General features: G+C 36.0%; 1 protein-coding gene and 1 pseudogene across 1 annotated transcript; both read left to right on the forward strand.

Annotated features, from left to right (window-relative positions):
* Positions 1–6407: 6407 nt before the first annotated feature.
* On the forward strand, positions 6408–7339 carry LOC123389957 (annotated as a pseudogene).
* Positions 7340–21286: 13947 nt separating this feature from the next.
* Positions 21287–22225, forward strand: LOC123389977 (olfactory receptor 6C1). Its single transcript, XM_045073163.1, has one exon. The coding sequence runs from the start codon at positions 21287–21289 to the stop codon at positions 22223–22225; it is 939 nt and encodes a 312-aa protein (XP_044929098.1).
* The last annotated feature ends 1304 nt before the right edge of the window (positions 22226–23529 follow it).

Here is a 23529-nt window from a genome sequence, read left to right on the forward strand (position 1 = left end):
AATAGAGGGAGGGGAACTCTCAGAAATAGCATCCCAGATTTCTCCACAGCACTGAGAACAACTGAGAGAATATAATGTGATGTTCAGTTGGCAACAGACAGTTCAATGCAGATACTTTGAAAATAACCAAAAAAGGAGTCTCAGAAATTGCAAATGAGTGTTTTTTTCACTGGCTCTACCAAAGTGTGATATCAATATTAGGGGCAATGTAGCAGAAATGAGATGCAGACCCCTGGTGTATCAATCAATTAAGCAACCAACTCTTGGTTTTAGCTCAGCTCATGATCCAATGGGTCCTGGGATCAATCCCCATAGGATCTGCTCTCAGTGGGGAGACTGCTTGAAGATCCTCCCTGTCTGTGCCTCCCTGTCTGTGCCTCATAAAGAATGAGTCCCAGTGTATAAATTGACAAAGAATGATACCCATTACATATTGTCTCTTTTTCTCTCCCTCTTTCTAAATTAAATAAATAAACCTTTAAAAAGAAAAAAAAAAGATGAAGAGAAGAGATTAGTCTTGCACCCTTTTGTTCAATTTACCCACACTATGTAGGATACTATGTCAAGATCCTGACATTATAAATGCTTATATGCATGTAACCCCCTCTTGTTATTTCTAATACATTTGGCAACTTGGTTGAAAATTACATTATAGTACAGGATAAAATATATCCTATATATATAGGATATATTCAAGAGCTTCTCCTGAAGGAAAGAAGGAGAAGAAAAATGAAAAAGTTGGTAACAAAATATAATATTAATAAGTAGTGTAACTGGGTCTTATCCTTTGATTTCTCTTTCTGCTAATGCATTATTGGTTTGTAGAAATGTAACAGTTTTGAGGGCATTTATTTATTATTTTATTATTATTATTATTATTATTATTATTTTAATCCTGTGACTTTGTATATCAGTTCTACGAATTTGTGTATCAGTTCTAGGAAGTTTTTCATGGGATCCTTCAGGTTTTGTACATAGAGCATCTTGTCATCTGTGAATAGAGAAAGTTTTATGTCTTCCTTGCAGATTTCAGTTCCTTTTATTTCTCTTGTTGTCTGATTCCTGTGGATAGGATTTCCAGTACTATGTTAAATAAAAGTGGTGACAGTGGACATTCCTTCTTGCTCCTAACTGTAGAGGAAAAGCTCTCAATTTCTACCCATTTAGGATGATATTAGCTGTAGGTTTTTCATACATGGCTTTTATTAAATTGAGATATGTTCCCTGTAAACATTATTTGTTGGATTCACACTTAAATTTAAATAACCACATGTGTAACCTGAAACTTATTCTAGCAAGAATGACACTCATTAACAATTAAAATACATTTACTACTATGAAGATGTAACACAGGGATTTACATACGTTTGAGAAAACCAGAGAATCAAGAAGGCTGCATTAAAGGGTACAATTTAAATACTATTCACAAAAAACAAATGAACAAACAAACAGACAAAAAGCAGAAACAGACCATAAATACAGACAACAAACATATGGTTGCCAGAGGGGAGAAGGTACAAAATTATGTGTATTCCAGTTATGGAATAAATGAGTCACAGGAATAAAACATACAGCACAAAGAATAGAGCCAACCCTATTGTAATAGGATTGGTAACATCATAACTACACTGTGGTCAACATAGCATAATGTACAAGCTTGTCTATTTCTTATGCTTTCCTCCTGAAACTAATATAACAATGTAACTAATAGTTGTGTATCAGTTATACTCAGTATAAACAAACAAATAAATTAGCATTGATGAGTGATTAGAAGTGAGTTAAGATGCCAAGGAAACAACTTCCAGCAAGGAAAATAACATATGTGAGAGTGAATGACTTTCATTTATGATTTCACTTAATCTTTAAAAGAATGAGTCCCAGTGTATAAATTGACAAAGAATGATACCCATTACATATTGTTAACTGAAAAAAAAGGGGGGGGTGGGGAGAAAAATTGCTGAATATTTTCTGTAACAAAATTGTATTACTGTATTAAAAAAATTTGTGTTCCCATTACGTGGATAATGAGTGTGTATGAAATTTCTGATACAATGTACTATAAATATTTGATACCTGTTAATTTGAAGATTTGAGGGCAAATGGAGGATGACTTAGAAACATGAGTCATTCCATCGGTTTTTATATACCACTGATATGGTAATTGATTCTCTGACATTTATTTCTTATGGCATTAAGTAAACATTTAAAAACTGAGTTTCAAATACCCTTCTGATTTTTAAAAATATTACAATTTTTTCTTGAATCATTCATTCTTCTTTGTGCTGATAGGGATATATAAATGAATAAAACCTGAGTGTTACCCTCAATGAAATTTTGGAGCTCAGCTCTGTATTTAATGAACCTAAAAGGAATTGAGAATAAATTATCTCCTGAGTGAAGACCGAGTGCTACAGGCATACTAGAAAAATTTGAGGGGCACCTGGGTGGCTCAGTGGGTTAAGCCGCTGCCTTCGGCTCAGATCATGATCTCAGCATCCTGGGATCGAGCCCCACATCGGGCTCTCTGCTCCACAGGGAGCCTGCTTCCCTTTCTCTCTCTCTCTGCCTGCCTCTCTGCCTACTTGTGATCTCTGTCTGTCAAATAAATAAATAAAATCTTTAAAAAAAAAATTTGATATAGCCAAGGGGCAACTAAGTTGACTGGATGCATTGGTAGGTATACTTTTGCTTTTATCCCACTATATTGCCTTGCTTTCTGGAATGTATACATCATGACATCACTATACCTTTTGGGCCCATCTCTCCTGCAACTGGCCTTTCTTTATTCTGGCCTTTCATTCATTTATATAGTGACTAGAGAAGGTAAATTTGTTTCATCTTTGGATAGTTTACAATCCTCATCTTACCGAGAGAACTTTGAAGTGGTTTACATTTCAGTCATGAAGCAGTAGTATTCCCTGGAAATTTACATAAAGAAATCTCAGGATCACAATAGTAGCTTCTTAGAATTTAGGTCAACAATGATTATGATTATATGGGAAGATAAAAGAGATAAAAAAAAATTCTTTAATTATAGGAGAGGTTATAGAAAACTCAACAAAAACCAATCCACACAATCAAGCCTGCATTTTCTCTGTGTGAGAGGCATTTATGTAAGAGAGGAAGGCTGAATTCCTGACAAAAAGTCTCCAGAAGTAGCTTATGAATGCATTTCTTCTCACATTTTGAGTAAATTGAGAAAATATGGTATTATATTTCTTTTTTTTTAATTTTTTTTTATAAACATGTATTTTTATCCCCAGGAGTACAGGTCTGTGAATCACCAGGTTTACACACTTCACAGCACTCAGCAAAGCACATATCCTCCCCAATGTCCATAACCCCAACCCCCTTCTCCCAACACCCCTCCCACCAGCAAGCCTCAGTTAGTTTTGTGAGATTAAGAATCACTTATGGTTTGTCTCCCTCCCAATCCCATCTTGTTTCACTTATTCTTCTCATACCCCCTTAACCACCATGTTGCATCATCACTTCCTCATATCAGGGAGATCATATGATAGTTGTCTTTCTCCACTTGACTTATTTCGCTAAGCATGATACCCTGTAGTTCCATCCACGTTGACGCAAATGGCAAGATTTCATTTCTTTTGACGGATGCATAGTATTCCATTGTGTATATATACCACCTCTACTTTATCCATTCATCTGTTGATGGACATCTAGGTTCTTTCCACAGTTTGGCTATTGTAGACATTGCTGCTATAAACATTTGAGTGCATGTGCCCCTTCAGATCACTACGTTTGTATCTTTAGGGTAAATACCCAATAGTGCAATTGCTGGGTCATAGGGCAGTTCTATTTTCAACATTTTGAGGAACCTCCATGTTGTTTTCTAGAGTGGTTGCACCAGCTTGCATTCCCACCAACAGTGAAGGAGGGTTCCGCTTTTACCGCATCCTCACCAGCATCTGTCATTTCCTGACTTGTTAATTTTAGCCATTCTGACTGGTGTGAGTGAGATCTCATTGTGGTTTTGATTTGTATTTCCCTGATGCCGAGTGATATGGAGCACATTTTCATGTGTCTGTTGGCCACCTGGATGTCTTCTTTGCAGAAATGTCTGTTCATGTCCTCTGCCCATTTATTGATTGGATTATTTGTTCTTTGGGTGTTGAGTTTGCTAAGTTCTTTATAGATTTTGGACACTAGTCCTTTATCTGATATGTCATTTGCAAATATCTTCTCCCATTCTGTCAGTTGTCTTTTGGTTTTGTTAACCATTTCCTTTGCTGTGCAAAAGCTTTTGATCTTGATAAAATCCCAATAGTTCATTTTTGCCCTTGCTTCCCTTGCCTTTGGTGATGTTCCTAGGAAGATGTTGCTGCGGCTGAGGTTGAAGAGGTTGCTGCCTGTGTTCTCCTCAAGGATTTTGATGGATTCCTTTCTCACATTGAGGTCCTTCATCCATTTTGAGACTATTTTCGTGTGTGGTGTAAGGAAATCGTCCATTTTCATTCTTCTCCATGTGGCTGTCCAATTTTCTCAGTGCCATTTTTTGAAGAATATCCAATTTTCAATTGGATATTCTTTCCTGTTTTGTCAAAGATTAGTTGACCATAGAATTGGGAGCCCATTTCTGGTTTATTTATCATGATCCTTGATCTGTTTTCTTTCAGTACCATACTTTTTTATTGATTACAGCTTTGAAATAGCGCTTGACATCAAGAATTTTTTTGCCAGAGCTGTGGTTTATTTTTTTAACATTCCTTTGGCTATTTGGGGTCTTTTCTGGTTTCATACAAATTTTTGCATTATTGGTTCCAACTCTGTGAAAAAAGTTGATGATATTTTGATAGGGATTGCACTGACTGTGTAGATTGCTCTAGGTAGCACAGGCATTTTAACATCATTTGTTCTAATCCATGAGCATGGAAAGTTTTTCCAATTCTTTGTGTCTTTCTCAATTTCTATCAGGAGTACTCTATTTTTCTGAGTACAGATTTTTTGCCTCTTTGGTTAGGTTTATTCCTAGGTATCTTATGGTTTGGGGTGCAATTGTAAATGGGATCAATTCCTTACTTTCTCTCTCTCCTGTCTCATTACTAATGTATAGAAATGGAACTGTTTTTTGTACATTAATTTTATATCCTGCCACATTGCTGAATTACTGTATGAATTGTTGCAATTTTGGGGTGGAGTCTTCGTAAATGACATGATACTCTATGTGGAAAACCCAAAAGAGTGAGCATTTTAATATTTTACTTTGTTCAAAATATGTGTCTATTTCTAAAGTAAGACAATGCTGATCATCAGAAAAAAATTAAAATAGGAAAATAAGACACAATATAGCACTGACACTTATCACCTACTCACTTGACCTGTTCATGTTATAAAATAAAGATCAGCAAATATTGGGAACCTATACAACAAAGGAAATTCTGGTTACCACAATAAAAAGAGAACAACACAGGTGAAAGCCATATAGATTAGTGTTATAATTTGTGTTTTCTATAAAGTAAATCTTAGAATTTTTTTTTCTACCAATTTATTCTTCTAGAAAGAAGGCAATGAGACATGTTGGAATTTAAAAACTCCTTTATGAATTCCTCCTTGTTCTCAAACAAGTTTAAGATAGAAAAGATCAAGTGAACATAGTTGCAAAACAAAATTAATTGTTAATTTACAAAAAGAACATTAAAATGATAAAGAGATCAATATGTAATATGATCTATATATTGATCTAGGTCTATCTATGTGAGTATTAATTAGTATCTCTGGCGTCACTAGTGTTTCCCATAAATTAGGACGTTTACTTTTATTTACAACCAAGATTATTCTAGTCTTATATTTCTGTGATTGGAAACACATTAATTTCTGCAGAACATATTTAAAAGAATGCACCTTAAGAATAAATAATTAAGCTATTCATAAGGTCTCTAATTGTGTTGGGTCTTTAATTTCCATCAAAGCTTTACAAAACAAGAAAGGATTTTAAAAGTCTGAAAATTAAAACTCAAAATTAGATATTTCACTCCTAAGAGTACACAATCTTGGAAACTGGAACATGGTGTCTCAATATGTAAATCCAAATATAATTACTGTGTTGCTGTAGTAACATAATTAAGAGAGCTACTGCACTTATTGACAATTTGGGTAGAGGTACGGGTCTTACATGAAGGCACTGAAAAGGGGACTTTTAACATAGAACTGTGAATACGATTTTACTTATCAAGAGAGGTTGTGTAAATTATTTGTGACAGACTGAGTGCATGTTACAAAAATGCACACAAAGAAAAAGTTCCATTGTTTCATTTCATGTGGACTACTAATATAAACATTAAAATTTTTAAATATTCAATTTCTTTACTATTAACATAAACTTTTTTTTTTTTTGGTCTTGTTTCCCAATAGTAGAGTAGATTTTGCTTAAAGAAAATAAAAGCAGCATGAGAAAACATACAATGATAACAGACTTCATACTCGGGCATCTCACAAGATCCACAGCTTCAGGTTGTAATCTTTCTTTTTATTTATAACTTATGTATTAAATATCACTGTAAAAACAAACAAACAAAAAATCATCATCCTTACCTGGATAGAATGACATCTCAAGACTCCTGAGTTTCAGTTCCTGCAGAATTTCTCCTTAGAGATCACATTCACCAGTGTCTCTGTCCCCAGATTTTGGGGGGCAATCATTGTAAATGCCAAGACAATTTTCTGTAACAATCGTTTAGCTCAACTACTTTTCTTCATCTTCATGGGTATTTATGAATTTTTTCTTCTCACTGCTGTGTCTTTTGATTGATACATTGCCATTTGCAAGCATCTTCATTAACACCACGATCGTGAGCAAAAAAAATATGCACCCTGCTTGTCTTTGGGTCCTGCCTAGGAGGATTTCTTATCATTTTCCCAACACTCATGTTCATCCTCCAGCTAGATTTCTGTGCTTCCAATGTAATTGGTCATTTCTCTTGTGATTAGCTGCCAATTTTACAACTCTCATGCTCAGTGAGTTGATGGCTTTTAGAGATGGTTTTACTTTCCTTTTGTCACTCTGCTCTTTACTTCAGCATTACTGATTCTCTCCTACCTGTGCATCCTTAGCATGATCCTAAGAATCCCATCTGCTAGTCAGAAGAAAAGGGCTTTCCCATGTACTCCTCTCACTTGATCGTCATTTCCATCTATTATGGGAGCTGTATAGCATGTATGTTCAGCAAAAGAAGGAGCATCACTAACCAAAAAAGCAGCTATTCTCAACACCTCAATTGCCCCCATGTTGAGCCCTTTTATTTATACCCCGAGGAACCAGCAAGTAAAACAAGCTTTCAAAAACTTGCTGCATAAAGTACTATTTTCTAGAAACCAATGAAAGTAACATGAAATTAAAAGTAACTATTATTAACATGAATAGATGTTATCGTGAAGATTCAATAAAGGGCAAATAAAATTTCAACTTCTAGAGTATCCTCCAATATCCATCTCACAGATACTGCAATGTTGTGTTCATTTCCTTAAGCTTACTGTGAAACCTGAAGTAACTTTGTTGTGTCTTTCTTTTAAATCCTCTGTAGGTTCCATTTCCTTGTTGATTTACAATACCAAATAGAGCATTAGTGGCTATAAAGCAAGAATCATTTTCCCGAGTGTTCCAAATAATAAAAATACTTATTTTTACCCTAAAGACTTGAGTAAATACTCATTTCATTGATTTAGTCTTAATTTTTTTGTTGTTCCTAATATCACATTTTCTTTTTTTCTTACATATTTGTTCTTACAGCTATAAAAAGTATGAAACAAATTATGTAACAACCATATTTTGTGCACACTAGCTGCATATCTGGCCAGTTCTTCCCACTCAGTTGAGTGTTTATTTCACAGCTTATAGGTTATTTTGTAGTCACACATCTTCTGCCTTCTAGTTATGCTTAGGGCATGTGTTATGTCCTTTTTATGTACTAGCCTTGTTTGACTGTATTATTATTATTTTTTAAAGATTTATTTATTTATTTGAGAGAGAGAGAGAAAACATGAGCAGGGAGAAGAGGAGAGACAGAGGGAGAGGGACAAGCAGACTCTCTGCTGAGTGGGGAACCTAATGTTGGGCTGAATTCTAGGACCCTAAGATCATTACCTGAACTGAGGCCAGATGCCTAACCAACTGAGCCACCAGACACCCCATTTCTGTATAATTTGTTTAAATATGCAACAAATGAAGATACAAGCAGCCACCATTACACCTATGCCATGTGAGTGTTTGATAGAAAATTTTAAATAATAATATCTCTTCTATAAGGAACAATTATTCTGTGCCATATGCTCAACCATATATGTCCTAAATAATATCATGTTTAATCTTCACAGATATATGGCAACATAGACTTATTATCTTTGTTACAGGTGGGCAAAATGATGCTTCGAAAGGTTGAGTAATTTTCCAGAGGTCTTGAAGTATAATAGCCAATGTCATAACTGGCTTGTAAAACAAAACAAAGAGACAAAAATTGTGTTTCTTTTATGCATATTTAAAATTGTGAGAACCTGAAAATATCTATAGCTTTTACTTAGGATCTGTACAATTTTTTGGTGTTTTACACTCACATTATATCATTTAGGCATGATTATATTATTATAGTCATGTCAGGAATAGTTCTAATTCCTAATATTATACTTGGCATATAAATTAGAATTTTATTTTGTTTTATTTTAAGATTATATTTATTTATTTGAGAAAAAGAGTAATGAGTGTATGAGGGGCAGAGGGAAAACTAGGCTCTACACCGAGAAGGAGAGACAGATGCAGGGTTTGATCCTAGGACTCTGGGATCATAACCTGAGCTGAAGGCAGACACTTAACCGACTGATCCACCCAGGCACCTCTACATTAGAATTTTAATCAATCAAAAGAAGAAACTCTTCAACATATATTGCTGGTGAGCAACAGAGCAAGGAGAGAATATATAAAGTGTTAGTAGTAATACTAAACAGTCTTATTGGAAGGCAGATGAAAAATGTGGAGTAAAGAATGGACTTAGTAGGGCACCTAGGTGGCTCAGTGGGTTAAGCCGCTGCCTTCGGCTCAGGTCATGATCTTGGGGTCCAGGGATCGAGTCCCACATCGGGCTCTCTGCTCAGCAGAGATCCTGCTTCCTCCTCTGTCTCTCTCTGCCTGCCTCTCTGCCTACTTGTTATTTCTCTCTGTCAAATAAATAAATAAAATCTTAAAAAAAAAAAAAGAATGGACTTATTACTATGAAATAGATGTCTATTTTAAAAAATGGCATGGGGTAGATACACATTCAGTGGAGATATGCATTAGGAGCTAGATTTTATCTATTAATCTCTGAAAAATAATATCAAGGGAAACAAACGTTACCTAGTGTGGTTGCTTGCTTGCTTTTTTTTTTTTCTGTCTCATTGGACACTGTCCCACAAGCTTCATTTTCAAATTCAATATTATTGTGTATGATGTTTTATATTCCTTAGTGTTTTGTGTATAGTCCTATTCTGGCAATTTTGATTCACTGAATTATTCCCAGTGAGCCAGCAGCAGAGAGAACAGATAAAACAATAAGTAGTTTATGCTACATAAAATCTATGTAGAAACCATGCCAGACAATTTTAAAATACCTTTTGATATTTTTTCTTCCTCATCTATTTGCTCCCTTCTCATTCTCTGTACTCAAAGAAATATACTTCCTCTAGATAAAATGGAAAATTTAAGACAAAAACATTAGCAGTAGAAAGCAAAATGGCTCACTGAGAGGAAGTGTGTCCGGGAATGCTGGGTTTCCCTGGATTACAACAATGACAGCTGCTAATATTTTTTTATCTTCCAGCCATTCTGCATGTTCGTGAGCCTGTATGAAAATCAGAGGTAAGTCAGACATATAGAAAGCAATGGAGTCTCCCAAACTATATCATTGCATCATTACAAACCAGCTCAACCTTTAACTAGATTAAATAGGGTATACTGGAGTTCTATTTTGCAAGTGGGTATAGAAGTCCATGTTTTGTTTTATTAATCAACTTATTCATTCCCTATTAAATAAAAAACAGGAAATTACCACCTCTGTGCCTGTTTTTTTAAACAGGCTAGGTAGTACCTTTTTTGAGAGAATAGATTTTAATTTAGGTAGTCCCTGATTACATTGAACAGTTGTTAGTTATATTAAAATATTTAAGGTACAAAACTAAACTGACCCCAGTTCTTCATTTGGGAATAAAGATAAAGTTGCATAAGGGTGTCATGATGAAGATTGAATGAGATAGAATATATAAATCATTAGTATGTCATTGGAATACATAATGCCTTTCTTTAAACACAGTTACTAAGAATATTCTGCCCAAAGTTGGAAATCAATTCTAACTATAAAAGGACAAATAAGCCAGCTCTCCTTAAAAATATTTAGTACCACATGGTTTATATAACACTTTCATTTATATTATTTCAATTAATTCCCAAAATATGCTTGAAATTTCATGTACAAGGTAAGAGAGAAAATGAATGCCTAAGGAAATGAAGTACCATTCAAAATCTCAAATCTATTAAGTGGCCCATTTGTATTTTTAACCCACATTTTTCTAACTGCAGAGCCCATATACTTTCTGCAATAGCAATTTACCTTAGAGTGTTATAATAAGAAATTAATAGGATTTTTATACCATGATCTTATTATGAGTTTATGTATTTTTCCTTTTTTATTTGATTATTGATGACTAAATAGGGAATGGAACAGTGGTGTTTTCAGAATGAAACCTTGAAGGTACTTGATGGCCATCTTATTTAACAAATGTGAAGTATTATTGCTAACTTTCATTTTGAATAGCTCAAAGAGTATCCCTCAGGGGTCCTTAGAAGTGGTCCTTGATTTTGACCAAATGGGTGGAAGATAATTTAAGCTGAACCTAAACCATGTTCTTCCAAGGGAAATATGGATCTGTGTTCAGAAGTAAAAAGATGGGCGAAATCTTAGAGATATCCTTCATACTCTACATGAGTACATCCTTGGTATGGCTTCAGGTTTGAGGAATCATATGCACCTTGTTAAACATTGAGGATTTTTTTCTCCCCAAAGCCTGCTGAATAAAAGAATGAATAACATCCACCAGGCTTAGTTGATGTTGGCAAATGAATACTGTCCATTGAATTTTCATTAACATTTTTACACAGAAGTGTAGTATACCTCCCCCAATTCTGTGATATTGGACCATTTTCTCTGACAGTTTCTTTAAGTATGTTCTCTGCTCCTACAAAATTGACCTATTACTACTGATTTTCAGTGTTGTTCACATGAACCTTTCCTTATCTATAATACCTTCTTTCTTAGCTTTTCATTTATTCCCTCAAAGGTTTAATCAGTAGCAAAAATATGTAAGTCAGTCATGGTATTATTTTTCAGAACAGTCTTAAAATTGTTAGGGAATCTAAAAGGAAAAATGAATATGAAAAAAAAATGAAATAAGGGTAAAAATACAGTGAAGTGGCACATTATTACCTATGGAAGAGTAATAATATACTTTTTTAAACTGGATCTCCCATTTCAATAAAATAGTGCAGAAATTTCAATCTTGAGATTTAAACCAAATATTGCTTATTTATTGGAAATGTATTTTAAGACTTCCAGGTGTTATGAAAAGCTAATGCTATCAATGATAAACCGTGATGAAGGAAGAGAGCTGCTGGTGAGCAAAATACAGTTAATTAAAGGAATGAATGCTAAAGAAATTTAATGAAAGTAATTTTAAAATAATGTCTTATAATTTTTTTTAATTTTATATAAAAAATGGCTTCTTCTATATGTCCTTTGTCATAATTTACTTGATATGGGGATTTTAGGCCCAGTGAGTACATATATCTTGAAAAGTAGGTAAACTAAGAAAACACATCTTGTTTTTTTTTTTTTTAATTGTGTTTTGTTAGGCACCATGCAGTACATCATAAGGTTTTGATGTAGTGTTTCATGATTCATTACTTTTTCATAATACCCAGTGCTCCATGCAATCTGTGCCTTCCTTCATACCCATCACCAGGCTCACCCATCCTCCTACCTCTGTCTCTTCTAAAACCCTCCATTTGTTTCCTGGAGTCCATAGTCTCTCATGGTTCATTTCCCACTCCATTTTATCCCCCTTCATTTTTCCCTTCCTCCTCTTAATGTCCTCCATGATATTCCTTATGATCCACAAATAAATGAAATCATATGGTAATTTACTTTCTCTAATGACTTATTTCACTTAACAAAATCTCCTCCAGTCCCATCCATGTTGATGTAAAAATTGGGTACTCACCCTTTCTGATGACTAATATTTCATTTTATAAATGAATAGATCTTATAAAACAAAGATTCAACCTATATACTACACAGCCAAGAATTGGGCATACAATAAAGAACTTCACATGATGGGTGTCTGTGATGCAAGAACAAACTCAAAATGAATGAATGAATGAAGAAGACAAACGTTTATTTTAAGCCTCCTATGATATGACTCTTCCAGACACTGGACTGTGTTGTAAAGGCTTGAAGACTCTGTCCTAACTTTCAGACATGCACAACATAGTGGAGGTATTCACAGGAAATTTCAGCACAGATGTGTCGTGGACTAGGAAGAATTTCTGAAAGATTTTTATGAGACTCATACAAAGAGTAATAAACATATTGTCATGGGAATAAGGAAGAAGGTGATTTGGAGTGTTCCTGAAAACTGCTACCCATAAGGCTACTTACATACACATATTCTATTTAACGCAAGTTTCACAGTCATTGTCAGAAAGGTTACTCTTACTGAGGAACAGCAGAGAAACAAAGTGGATATCAGTAGCCTTTGGTAGCAATGATAACGTATTACAAATATCCAACATGCCTCAAATGAGGTGACCATATCTTAGCTGAAGAAAAACAGTGAATTATTGAGGGTGTGATGGAGTACAGGAGAGAGATAAACCATGGTGGGGAGAGGTCACCATGTTCACAAAGTGGAAAAGCAAAGCTAAAATTCACTTCTCAGAGCCCCCCAGATACTGTACAACCAGATGATTCCACCTCAATTTTTGTTGTTGTCATTGCTCCATGTGATTTTCTTGCTGTTACTTTATTCATTACTATCACTTTAAGGGAGAAAGCTTTTAATATAGGACTCCATCTTAATCCTGAAGCTTTTCACCAAGGGATTTCTCCACTGAGCAATCCTTATATAGCTTTTTTTTTTAAATTTATATATTTGACACAGAGAAAGATAGGGAGGGAAAGAGAGAGCACAAGCAGGGGGAGAGGCAAAGGAAGAGAGAGAAGCAGGCTCCCCATTGAGCAAGAAGCCTGATGTGGGGCTCGATCCCAAGACTCTCGGTCATGGCCTGAGCTGAAGACAGATGCTTAACTGATTGAGCCACCCAGGCACAATAATCCTTATATAGCTTTTTTTTTTTTTTTTCATGTAAAGCACTTTTCCAAATGCTTCAATATTAACTCATTTAATACTCACAATAACTTTTTAAGAAAGGCCAGCATAGAAGACATGAACAGACATTTCTGCAAAGAAGACATTCAGATGGCCAACCATCACATGAAAAAGTGCTCAACATCACTTGGCATCAAGGAAATAGAAATAAATACCACAATGCGATATCATATCACACCAGTCAGAATGGCTAAAATTAACAAGTCAGGAAATGACAGATGTTGGCGAGGATGCAGAGGAAGGGGAGCCCTCCTACACTGTTGGTGGGAATGCAAGGTGGTGCAATCACTCTGGAAAATGGTATGGAGGTTCCTCAAAAAGGTGAAAAATAGAGCTACCCTCTGACCCAGCAATTGCACTACTGGGTATTTACCCTAAAGACACGAACGTAGTGATCTGAAGGTGCATGTGCACCCAAATATTTATAGCAGCAATGTCCACAAGAGCCAAACTATGGGAAGAGGCCAGATGTCCATCAACAGATGAATGGATAAAGAAGTGGTATATATATACAATGGAATACTATATACAATGGAATACTATGCAGCCATCAAGTGAAATGCCATCTTGCCATTTGCAAAGACATGGATGGAACTAGAGGGTATTATGCTGAGTGAAATAAGTAAATCAGAGAAAGACAATTATCATTTGATCTCTGTGATATGAGGAATTTAAGAGGCAGGGAGGGAGGTTGTGGGGGGCAGGGAAGGAAAAAATGAAACCAGACGGGATCGGGAGGGAGACAAACCATAAAAGACTCTTAATCTAATGAAACAAACTGAAGGTTGCTAGGGCGGTGGGGAACTATGGATAGGGTGGCTGGCTTATGGACATTGGGGAGGGTATGTGGTATGATGAGCGCTGTGAAATATGTAAACCTGATGATTCACAGACCTGTACACCTACAGAAAATAATACATTATATATTAATTTTAAAAAAAGAAAGAAAGAAAGGCCTGCATGCAGAAGAATAAATTGTATTTATAGAAGCAATGCAGACATGGTTTCAGGCCTAGTAATAAGCTTGGACTCATGCCTAGATAGCCTCACTCTTACTAATGGAAATAACTATGGTAATATCATTTAATATAAAAAAAGAAATTAAAATGTACTATCTTAAAACCACATACAAGTAAAGAAATTAAACTATTTACCTGAGTTTTATTGGGGAATGTTTACTGAACTCTTTAGCTGGAGTATATACTTCAATAATAATAGTAATAATTATTATTTTCAATAGAAAGAGAAGTCATTTGTACATATACAGGTCATAATAATTACATATAGTCTGAAACATCATAAACTATGGCAAGGATTCATATGGGATTAAACTCAGTTCTACACTCTCCAGCTTAAATTATTTCCTGCCTCTTTCTCCCCTCTATCTCTAACTTCTAAGTTTGCTGGTGGCAATGGCAAGGATATTTGACCGGAGAGATAGGAAGAGTTGGAAAAGCTGACTGTTACCAAAAGTTGATCAATGTCTAAGGACAAAACACTCACAAGTCATTAAAAAATGCAGGCTCTTTCCTATTTCTGAGGATTCTCAATGTAATTAAGCTTTAACTTACAGAGAATGGAAAACAAGTAAACAATCAGAGCAAGAGCACAAAGATGGTCTTCGAGGGGGAAAAAAACCTCCTGGGCATCCTTGTCGTGTTCCTGATCTCAACAGGAAGGCTGCAAGCTTTTTCCCATTGAGGGTGATATTTGCTGTGAGTCTCTCATAGATAGATATTATGAAGTTCAGGAATGTTCCCTCTATCCCTATACTTTGAAGCATTTTGGTCAGGAACAGATGCTGGTTCTTTAAGGTGTAGAGACAGCTGGTGTGTTCTGGATTTTTCAGTTTTTTTGAGGGAGGCTTGGATGGCTATCTATTTTCCCCTTAGGACCACCTTTGCTGTATCCCATAGGTTTTGGACCAAAGTGTCTTCATTCTCATTGGTTTCCATGAATTGTTTCAGTTCTTCTTTGATCTTTTGGTTGATCCAAGCATTCTTAAGCAAGGTGGTCTTTAGCTTCCAGGTGTTTGAGTTCCTTCTGAACTTTTCCTTGTGATTATCTTTTTTTTTAAATATTTTTTTAATTTTTTTAATAAACATATATTTTTTATCCCCAGGGGTACAGGTCTGTGAATCACCAGGTTTACACACTTCACAGCACTCACCCTAGCACATATGCTCCCCAATGTCCATAACCCCATTCCCCTTTTCCTCACCCTCCTTCCCCCAGCAACCCTGTTAGTTTTGTGAGATTAAGAGTCACTTATGGTTTGTCTCCCTCCCAGTCCCATCTTGTTTCACTTATTCTTCTCCTACACACTTAACCCCCCATGTTGCATCTCCACTTCCTCATATCAAGGAGATCATATGATAGTTGTCTTTCTCCACTTGACTTATTTCGCTAAGCATGATACCCTCTAGTCCCATCTACGTTGTTGCAAATGGCAAGATTTCATTTCTTTTGATGGCTGCATAGTATTCCATTGTGTATATATACCACCTCTTCTTTATCCATTCATCTGTTGATGGACATCTAGGTTCTTTCCACAGTTTGGCTATTGTAGACATTGCTGCTATAAACATTAGGGTGCATGTGCCCCTTTGGATCACTACGTTTGTATCTTTATGGTAAATACCCAGTAGTGCTATTGCTGGGTCATAGGGTAGTTCTATTTTCAACATTTTGAGGAACTTCCATGCTGTTTTCTAGAGTGGTTGAACCAGCTTGCATTCCCACCAACAGTGTAGGAGGGTTCCCCTTTTCCCGCATCCTCACCAGCATCTGTCATTTCCTGACTTGTTAATTTTAGCCATTCTGACTGGTTTTGATTTGTATTTCCCTGATGCCGAGTGATATGGAGCACATTTTCATGTGTCTGTTGGCCACCTAGATGTCTTCTTTGCAGAAATGTCTGTACATGTCCTCTGCCCATTTATTGATTGGATTATTTGTTCTTTGGGTGTTGAGTTTGCTAAGTTCTTTATAAATTTTGGTCACTAGTCCTTTATCTGATATGTCGTTTGCAAATATCTTCTCCCATTCTGTCAGTTGTCTTTTGGTTTTGTTAACTGTTTCCTTTGCTGTGCAAAAGCTTTTGATCTTGATAAAATCCCAATAGTTCATTTTTGCCCTTGCTTCCCTTGCCTTTGGCGTTGTTCCTAGGAAGATGTTGCTGCGGCTGAGGTCGAAGAGGTTGCTGCTTGTGTTCTCCTCAAGGATTTTGATGGATTCTTTTCTCACATTGAGGTCCTTCATCTATTTTGAGTCTATTTTAGTGTGTGGTGTAAGGAAATGGTCCAATTTCATTTTTCTGTATGTGTGTGTCCAATTTTCCCAACAACAATTATTGAAGAGGCTGTCTTTTTTCCATTGGGCATTCTTTCCTGCTTTGTTGAAGATTTGTTGACCATAGATTTGAGGGTCTATTTCTGGGCTCTCTATTCTGTTCCATTGATCTATGTGTCTGTTTTTGTGCCAGTACCATGCTGTCTTGATGATGAGAGCTTTGGAATAGAGCTTGAAGTCCGGAATTGTGATGCCATCAACTTTGGCTTTCTTTTTCAAATTCCTTTGGCTATTCGAGGTCTTTTCTGGTTCCATATAAATTTTAGGATTATTTGTTCCATTTCTTTGAAAAAGATGGATGGTACTTTGATAGGAATTGCATTAAATGTGTAGATTGCTTTAGGTAGCATAGACATTTTCACAATACTTATTCTTCCAATCCAGGAGCATGGAACATTTTTCCATTTCTTTGGGTCTTCCCGAATTTCATTCATGAGTACTTTATTGTTCTCTGCGTATAGATTTTTTGCCTCTTTGGCTAGGTTTATTCCTAGGTATCTTATGGTTTGGGGTGCAATTGTAAATGGGATTGACTCCTTAATTTCTCTTTCTTCTGTCTTGTTGTTGGTGTAGAGAAATGCAATGGATTTCCGTGCAATGATTTTATATCCTGACAGTTTACAGAATTCCTGTACAAGTTTTAGCAGTTTTGGAGTGGAGTCTTTTGGGTTTTCCACATATAGTATCATATCATCTGCGAAGAGTGATAGTTTGACTTCTTTGCTGATTTGGATGCCTTTAATTTCCTTTTGTTGTCTGATTGCTGAGGCTAGGACTTCTAGTACTATGTTGTATAGCATTGGTGATAATGGACATCCCTGCCATGTTCCTGACCTTAGTGGAAAAGCTTTCAGTTTTTCTCCATTGACAATGATATTTGTGGTGGGTTTTTCATAGATGGCTTTGATGATATTGAGGTATGTGCCCTCTATCCCTACACTTTGAAGAGTTTTGATCAGGAAGGGATGCTGTACTTTATCAAATGATTTTTCAGCATCTATGGAGAGTATCATATGGTTCTTGTTCTTTCTTTTATTAATGTATAATATCACATTGATTTATTTGTGGATGTTGAACCAACCTTGCAGCCCTGGAATAAATCCCGCTTGTTCATGTTGAATGATCCTTTTACTGTACTGTTGAGTGCTATTAGCTAGTATTTTGGTGAGAATTTTCACATCTGTGTTCATCAAGGATATCGGTCTGTAGTTCTATTTTTTGATGGGATCCTTGTCTGGTTTTGGGATCAAGGTGATGCTGGCCTCATGAAATGAGTTTGGAAGTCTTCCTTCTGTTTCTATTTTTTGAAATAGTTTCAGGGGAATAGGAATTAGTTCTTCTTTGAATGTTTGGTAGAATTCTCCCGGGAAGCCGTCTGGCCCTGGGCTTTTGTTTGTTTGGAGACTTTTGATGACTGTTTCAATCTCCTTACTGGTTATGGGTCTGTTCAGGCTATCTATTTCTTCCTGGTTCAGTTAAGGTAGTTTATATGTGTCTAGGAATGCATCCATTTCTTCCAGATTGTCAAATTTGTTGGCAGAGGGTTGCTCATAGGATGTTCTTATAATTGTTTTTATTTCTTTTTTTTTTAAAGTTTTTATTTATTTATTAGACCGAGAGAAATCACAAATAGATGGAGAGGCAGGCAGAGAGAGAGAGAGAGAGAGAGGGAAGCAAGCTCCCTGCCGACCAGAGAGCCCGATGGGGGACTCGATCCCAGGACCCTGAGATCATGACCTGAGCTGAAGACAGCGGCTTAACCCACTGAGCCACCCAGGTGCCCCTAATTGTTTTTATTTCTTTGGTGTTAGTTGTGATCTCTCCTCTTTCATTCATTATTTTATTTATTTGGGTCCTTTCTCTTTTCTTTTTGATAAGTCTGGCCAGCAGTTTATCAATCTCATTAATCCTTTCAAAGAACCAGCTCCTAGTTTCTTTGATTTGTTCTATTGTTTTTTTGGTTTCTATTTCATTGATTTCTTCTCTAAGCTTTATGATTTCTCTTCTCCTGCTGGGTTTAGGGTTTCTTTCTTGTTCTTTCTCCAACTCCTTTAGGTAGGTTTAGGTTGTGTACCTGAGGCCTTTCTTGTTTCTTGAGAAAGGGTTGTACTGCTATATATTTTCCTCTCAGGACTGACTTTGCTGTGTACCACAGATTTTGAACCGTTGTGTTTTCAACATCATTTTTTCCATGAATTTTTTCAATTCTTCTTTCATTTCTTGGTTGACCCATTCATTCTTCAGAAGGATGCTGTTCAATCTTCCTGTATTTGGGTTATTTCCAAATTTCCTCTTGGGATTGAGTTCCAGCTTCAGAGCATTGTGGTCTGAAAATATGCAGGGAATGATCCCAATCTTTTGATACCAGCTGAGACCTGATTTAGGACAGAGGATGTGATCTATTCTGGAGAATGTTCCATGTGCACTAGAGAAGAATGTGTACTCTGTTGCTTTGGGATGAAATGTTTTGCATATATCTCTGATGTCCATCTAATCCAGTGTGTCATTTAAGGCTTTTATTTCATTGTTGATCTTTTGCTTGGATGATCTGTCCATTTCAGTGAGGGGGGTGTTAAAGTGCCCTACTATTATTGTATTATTGTTGACATGTTTCTTTGATTTTGTTATTAATTGGTTTTTATAGTTGGCTGCTCCCACGTTAGGGGCATAGATATTTAAAATTGTTAGATCTTCTTGTTGGATAGATCCTTTGAGTAATTGTTCTGATATATGGATTGCCACTCCTGCTTTCTTCTGATGTCCATTAGCATGTTAAATTGTTTTCCACTCCCTCACTTTAAATCTGGAGATGTTTTTGAGTTTAAAATGAGTTTCTTGTAAGCAACGTATAGATTTTTTTTTTTTAATCCATCTGATACCCTGTGTCTTTTGATTAGGGCATTTAGCCCATTAACATTCAGTGTAACTATTGAGAGATATGAATTTAGTGCCATTGTATTGCCTGTAAGGTGACTGTTACTGTATATTGTCCTGTTCCTTTCTGACCTACTACTTTTAGGCTCTCTCTTTGCTTACAGGATACCTTTCAATATTTCCTGTAGAGCTGGTTTAATGTTTGCAAATTCTTTCAGTTTTTGTTTGTCCTGAAAGCTTTTAATCTTTCCTTCTATTTTCAATGATAGCCTAGCTGGATATAGTAGTTTTGGCTGCATGTTTTTCTCATTTAGTTCTCTGAAAATATCATACCAGCTCTTTCTGGTCTGCCAGGTCTCTGTGGATAAGTCTGCTGCCAATCTAATATTTTTACCATGGTATGTTACAGCCTTCTTTTCCCAGGCTGCTTTCAGGATTTTCTCTTTGTCACTAAACTTGTAAATTTTACTATTGGGTGATGGGGTGTGGATCTATTCTTATTGATTTTGAGGGGTGTTCTCCGCACCTCCTGAATTTTGATGCTTGTTTCCTTTGCCATATTGGGGAAATTCTCTCTAATAATTCTCTCCAGTGTACTTTCTGCTCCCCTCTCTCTCTCTTCTTCTTCTGGAATCCCAATTATTCTAATGTTGTGTCATCTTATGGTGTCACTTATCTCTCTAATTCTCCACTCATGGTCCAGTAGCTGTTCGTCCCTCTTTTGCTCAGCTTCTTTATTCTCTGTCACTTGGTCTTCTATATCGCTAATTCTTTCTTCTGCCTCATTTATCCTAGCAGTGAGAGCCTCTATTTTTTATTTCACCTCATTAGTAGCTTTTTTTATTTCAACTTGGTTATATTTTAATTCTTTTATTTCTCCAGAAAGGGCTTTTATATCTCCCGAGAGGGTTTCTCTATTATCTTCCATGCCTTTTTTGAGCCCAGCTAGAAACTTGAGAATTGTCATTCTAAACTCTAGATCTGACATATTACCCATGTCTGTATTCATTTGGTCCTTAGCCTTTGGTACTGCCTCTTGTGCTTTTTTATTTTGTGGTGAATTTTTCAGCCTTGTCATTTTGTCCAGATAAGAGTATATGAAGGAGCAAGTAAAATACCAAAAGGGTGGCAACAACCCCATGAAAATATCCTTTCAAAAAGTGGTTGATTTTCTGTTTGTAGAATTGCTGTTCTTCGATCTGCCATTGTATTTGTAGGCGTTAGCAATCTTTAGATAAGCTATCTAGCTGATCACCTGCTAGGCAAAGTAGTCTCAGCCTTCTACTTCTCCACCATCTTGACTCCCAGCCTCCCTTGTGATTATCTTTGAAAGCTACCACGTGCTATTTGGAGTCAGAAAAGCTTGAGGAAACTCCTTGTTCTAGCCCTTTTAGCTCTGTGATATTGAATATTTTCAAACTTGCCTTAACTGGAGATTTCACTGGTAAAATAGAGGAAATTAATAGATCCTTGTGGTTATCAGTTCAAGTACATTCTCATCTGTAGATGGAAACATGTAGTATTTCAGCCAAATTCTGGCTCCACACTTAGACCTTTGTTAATCCTCTCTTCAAATTTGTTTCTTGTGTTTTCTCCTAGAGGTCTGGCAGGAGAACAACAAATAAGCAACTGGAGAATGAGAAACCACACAGAACTAACAGAGTTCATCCTCCTGGGATTGTCAGATGACCCGCAGCTTCAGGGAGTGATCTTCATATTTTTGTTCATCACCTACATGCTCAGCATCACTGGGAACCTGACCATTATCATCCTTACCCTGCTGGATGCTCACCTCCAGACACCCATGTATTTCTTCCTCAGAAACTTCTCCTTATTAGAGGTTTCATTCACCACTGTCAGCATACCTAAGTTCCTGGGCACCCTGATTACAGGAGATAAAACCATTTCCTTTAATGATTGCATTGCTCAGTTATTTTTTTTCATTCTTTTGGGTGTCACTGAATTTTACCTCCTGGCTGCCATGTCCTATGACCGTTATATTGCCATCTGCAAACCTCTGCATTACATGACCATCATGAATCCCAGGGTCTGCATACTCCTTGTCTTCTCTTCATGGCTGATTTCATTCTTAATCATATTTCCTGCACTCATGTTGCTCTTAAACCTTAATTACTGTAGATCTAATATTATTGACCATTTTACTTGTGATTATTTTCCCCTGCTGCAACTTTCATGTTCAGACACAAAATTCCTAGAGCTAATGGGATTTTCCTGTGCTGTGTTTACTTTAATGTTCACTTTGGCATTAATATTTCTATCTTACATATATATCATCAGAACAATTTTGAGAATTCCTTCTAATAGTCAGAGGACAAAGGCCTTTTCCACCTGCTCATCCCACATGATTGTTATCTCCATCTCCTATGGCAGCTGCATTTTTATGTATATTAAACCCTCAGCAAAAGACAGAGTGTCTCTGAGCAAGGGTGTTGCTGTGCTAAACACCTCAGTAGCCCCCATGTTAAACCCTTTTATTTACAGTCTAAGGAATGAGCAAGTCAAGCGAGCCTTCATGGACAGGGCAAGGAAGATTGTATTTTTCTCAAGCAAATGAAATACTATGGTACATGAATTAGACACACCCATTGCAGGCAGTTTAAAATACACAAAAATGATGTGCTCGTTTTGGCAGCACATATACTAAAGTATGCAAAAATGAAGTCTGAGCAACGTCTCCAATTTAAAAGGCCTTCCTGTCATCCTATTCATTACTTCTTTCTAACAGTTCAAAGCACATTTAATATATTTCCCATTCAATTGATATAACTTCAGATATCTGTCTGGTTCTCATTCTTCTGAACCCATTGTTAGCTGAAACTTCTTGAACAATAATTATTTTAATTTGGAGAGGTGTACTTTGAGATTTATTTGGGAAAACAACTATCACCCAGAATGGAAGGGATGTTGTATCATTATTGATATGATATTTTCTTTATTGTATACAGACAATATAATCTTTCATTTTCATTGATCTTTGTCAAAAATCCCTTCACCGTCTTGCAGTTCCTCTAGGAAAAGTTTTTCAAATGCCATATGATTTTTTTTGAAAATTGTGAATATTTTTATTTAAAAACCAAAAAATGTTGCTTACCAAATAGAGTATATCCACATAATTTACCTATTGCAAAAATTTAAAAAAAATAGATCTTTAAGAACAAAAATAGACCTCCATATTTCCAAATATCGTAATGACTCAGAGATATAGACAGTTATACAGGGTAGATACATGCATATATATATCCACAGATATACAAATATTGTAGAAATTAGCTGTTTTAGATGTGTAGGATAAGTTCATTTTCTCTATTTCCATGGAATGTAAGCTCTGCTCTCTGACTACAATGGAATATATATGTATAGCTTCTTTCTTAGTTTTGGACTAGTTTGAAACTGGGCATGTATCTAAATTTTTAATGCCAAAACAGTAAAATCATTTTGGTTTTGTAGAAAATAAAAACTTCATAACAGAGCAAAATTTAGAATTTCAGCAGTTAAAATACTAGTCCACTCATTCAGCTTAAAGTATTAGGTGTATTTTGATTGATGTGTGTGTATGCACGTGTGTGTGGGTGTGTGTGTGAGAGAAAGTAAAAGAAGATTATGGATAGAATAAAGTATTCCAAATAATATAAACGATTATTTATACTATAATCCTAATTAGTGCTGCACAATTCCTAATTATCTCTCTGCAATATATTCAACTGAGAAATACAGCACAGTACTTGCTGAGCCCTGCTCTTTCTGTAGTTTCACTATTGTGGTCATTGGGGTCTAAGTGCCCCTTTGGATCACTACCCTTGTATCTATGGCTAAGTGCCTAATAGTGCAATTGCTCGGTCATAACGTAGGTCTATTTTT

This window comes from Mustela putorius, unplaced genomic scaffold (assembly GCF_011764305.1).
Source record: "Mustela putorius furo isolate JIRA1106 unplaced genomic scaffold, ASM1176430v1.1 tig00537227_pilon_pilon_pilon, whole genome shotgun sequence".
Taxonomy (NCBI): domain Eukaryota; kingdom Metazoa; phylum Chordata; class Mammalia; order Carnivora; family Mustelidae; genus Mustela; species Mustela putorius.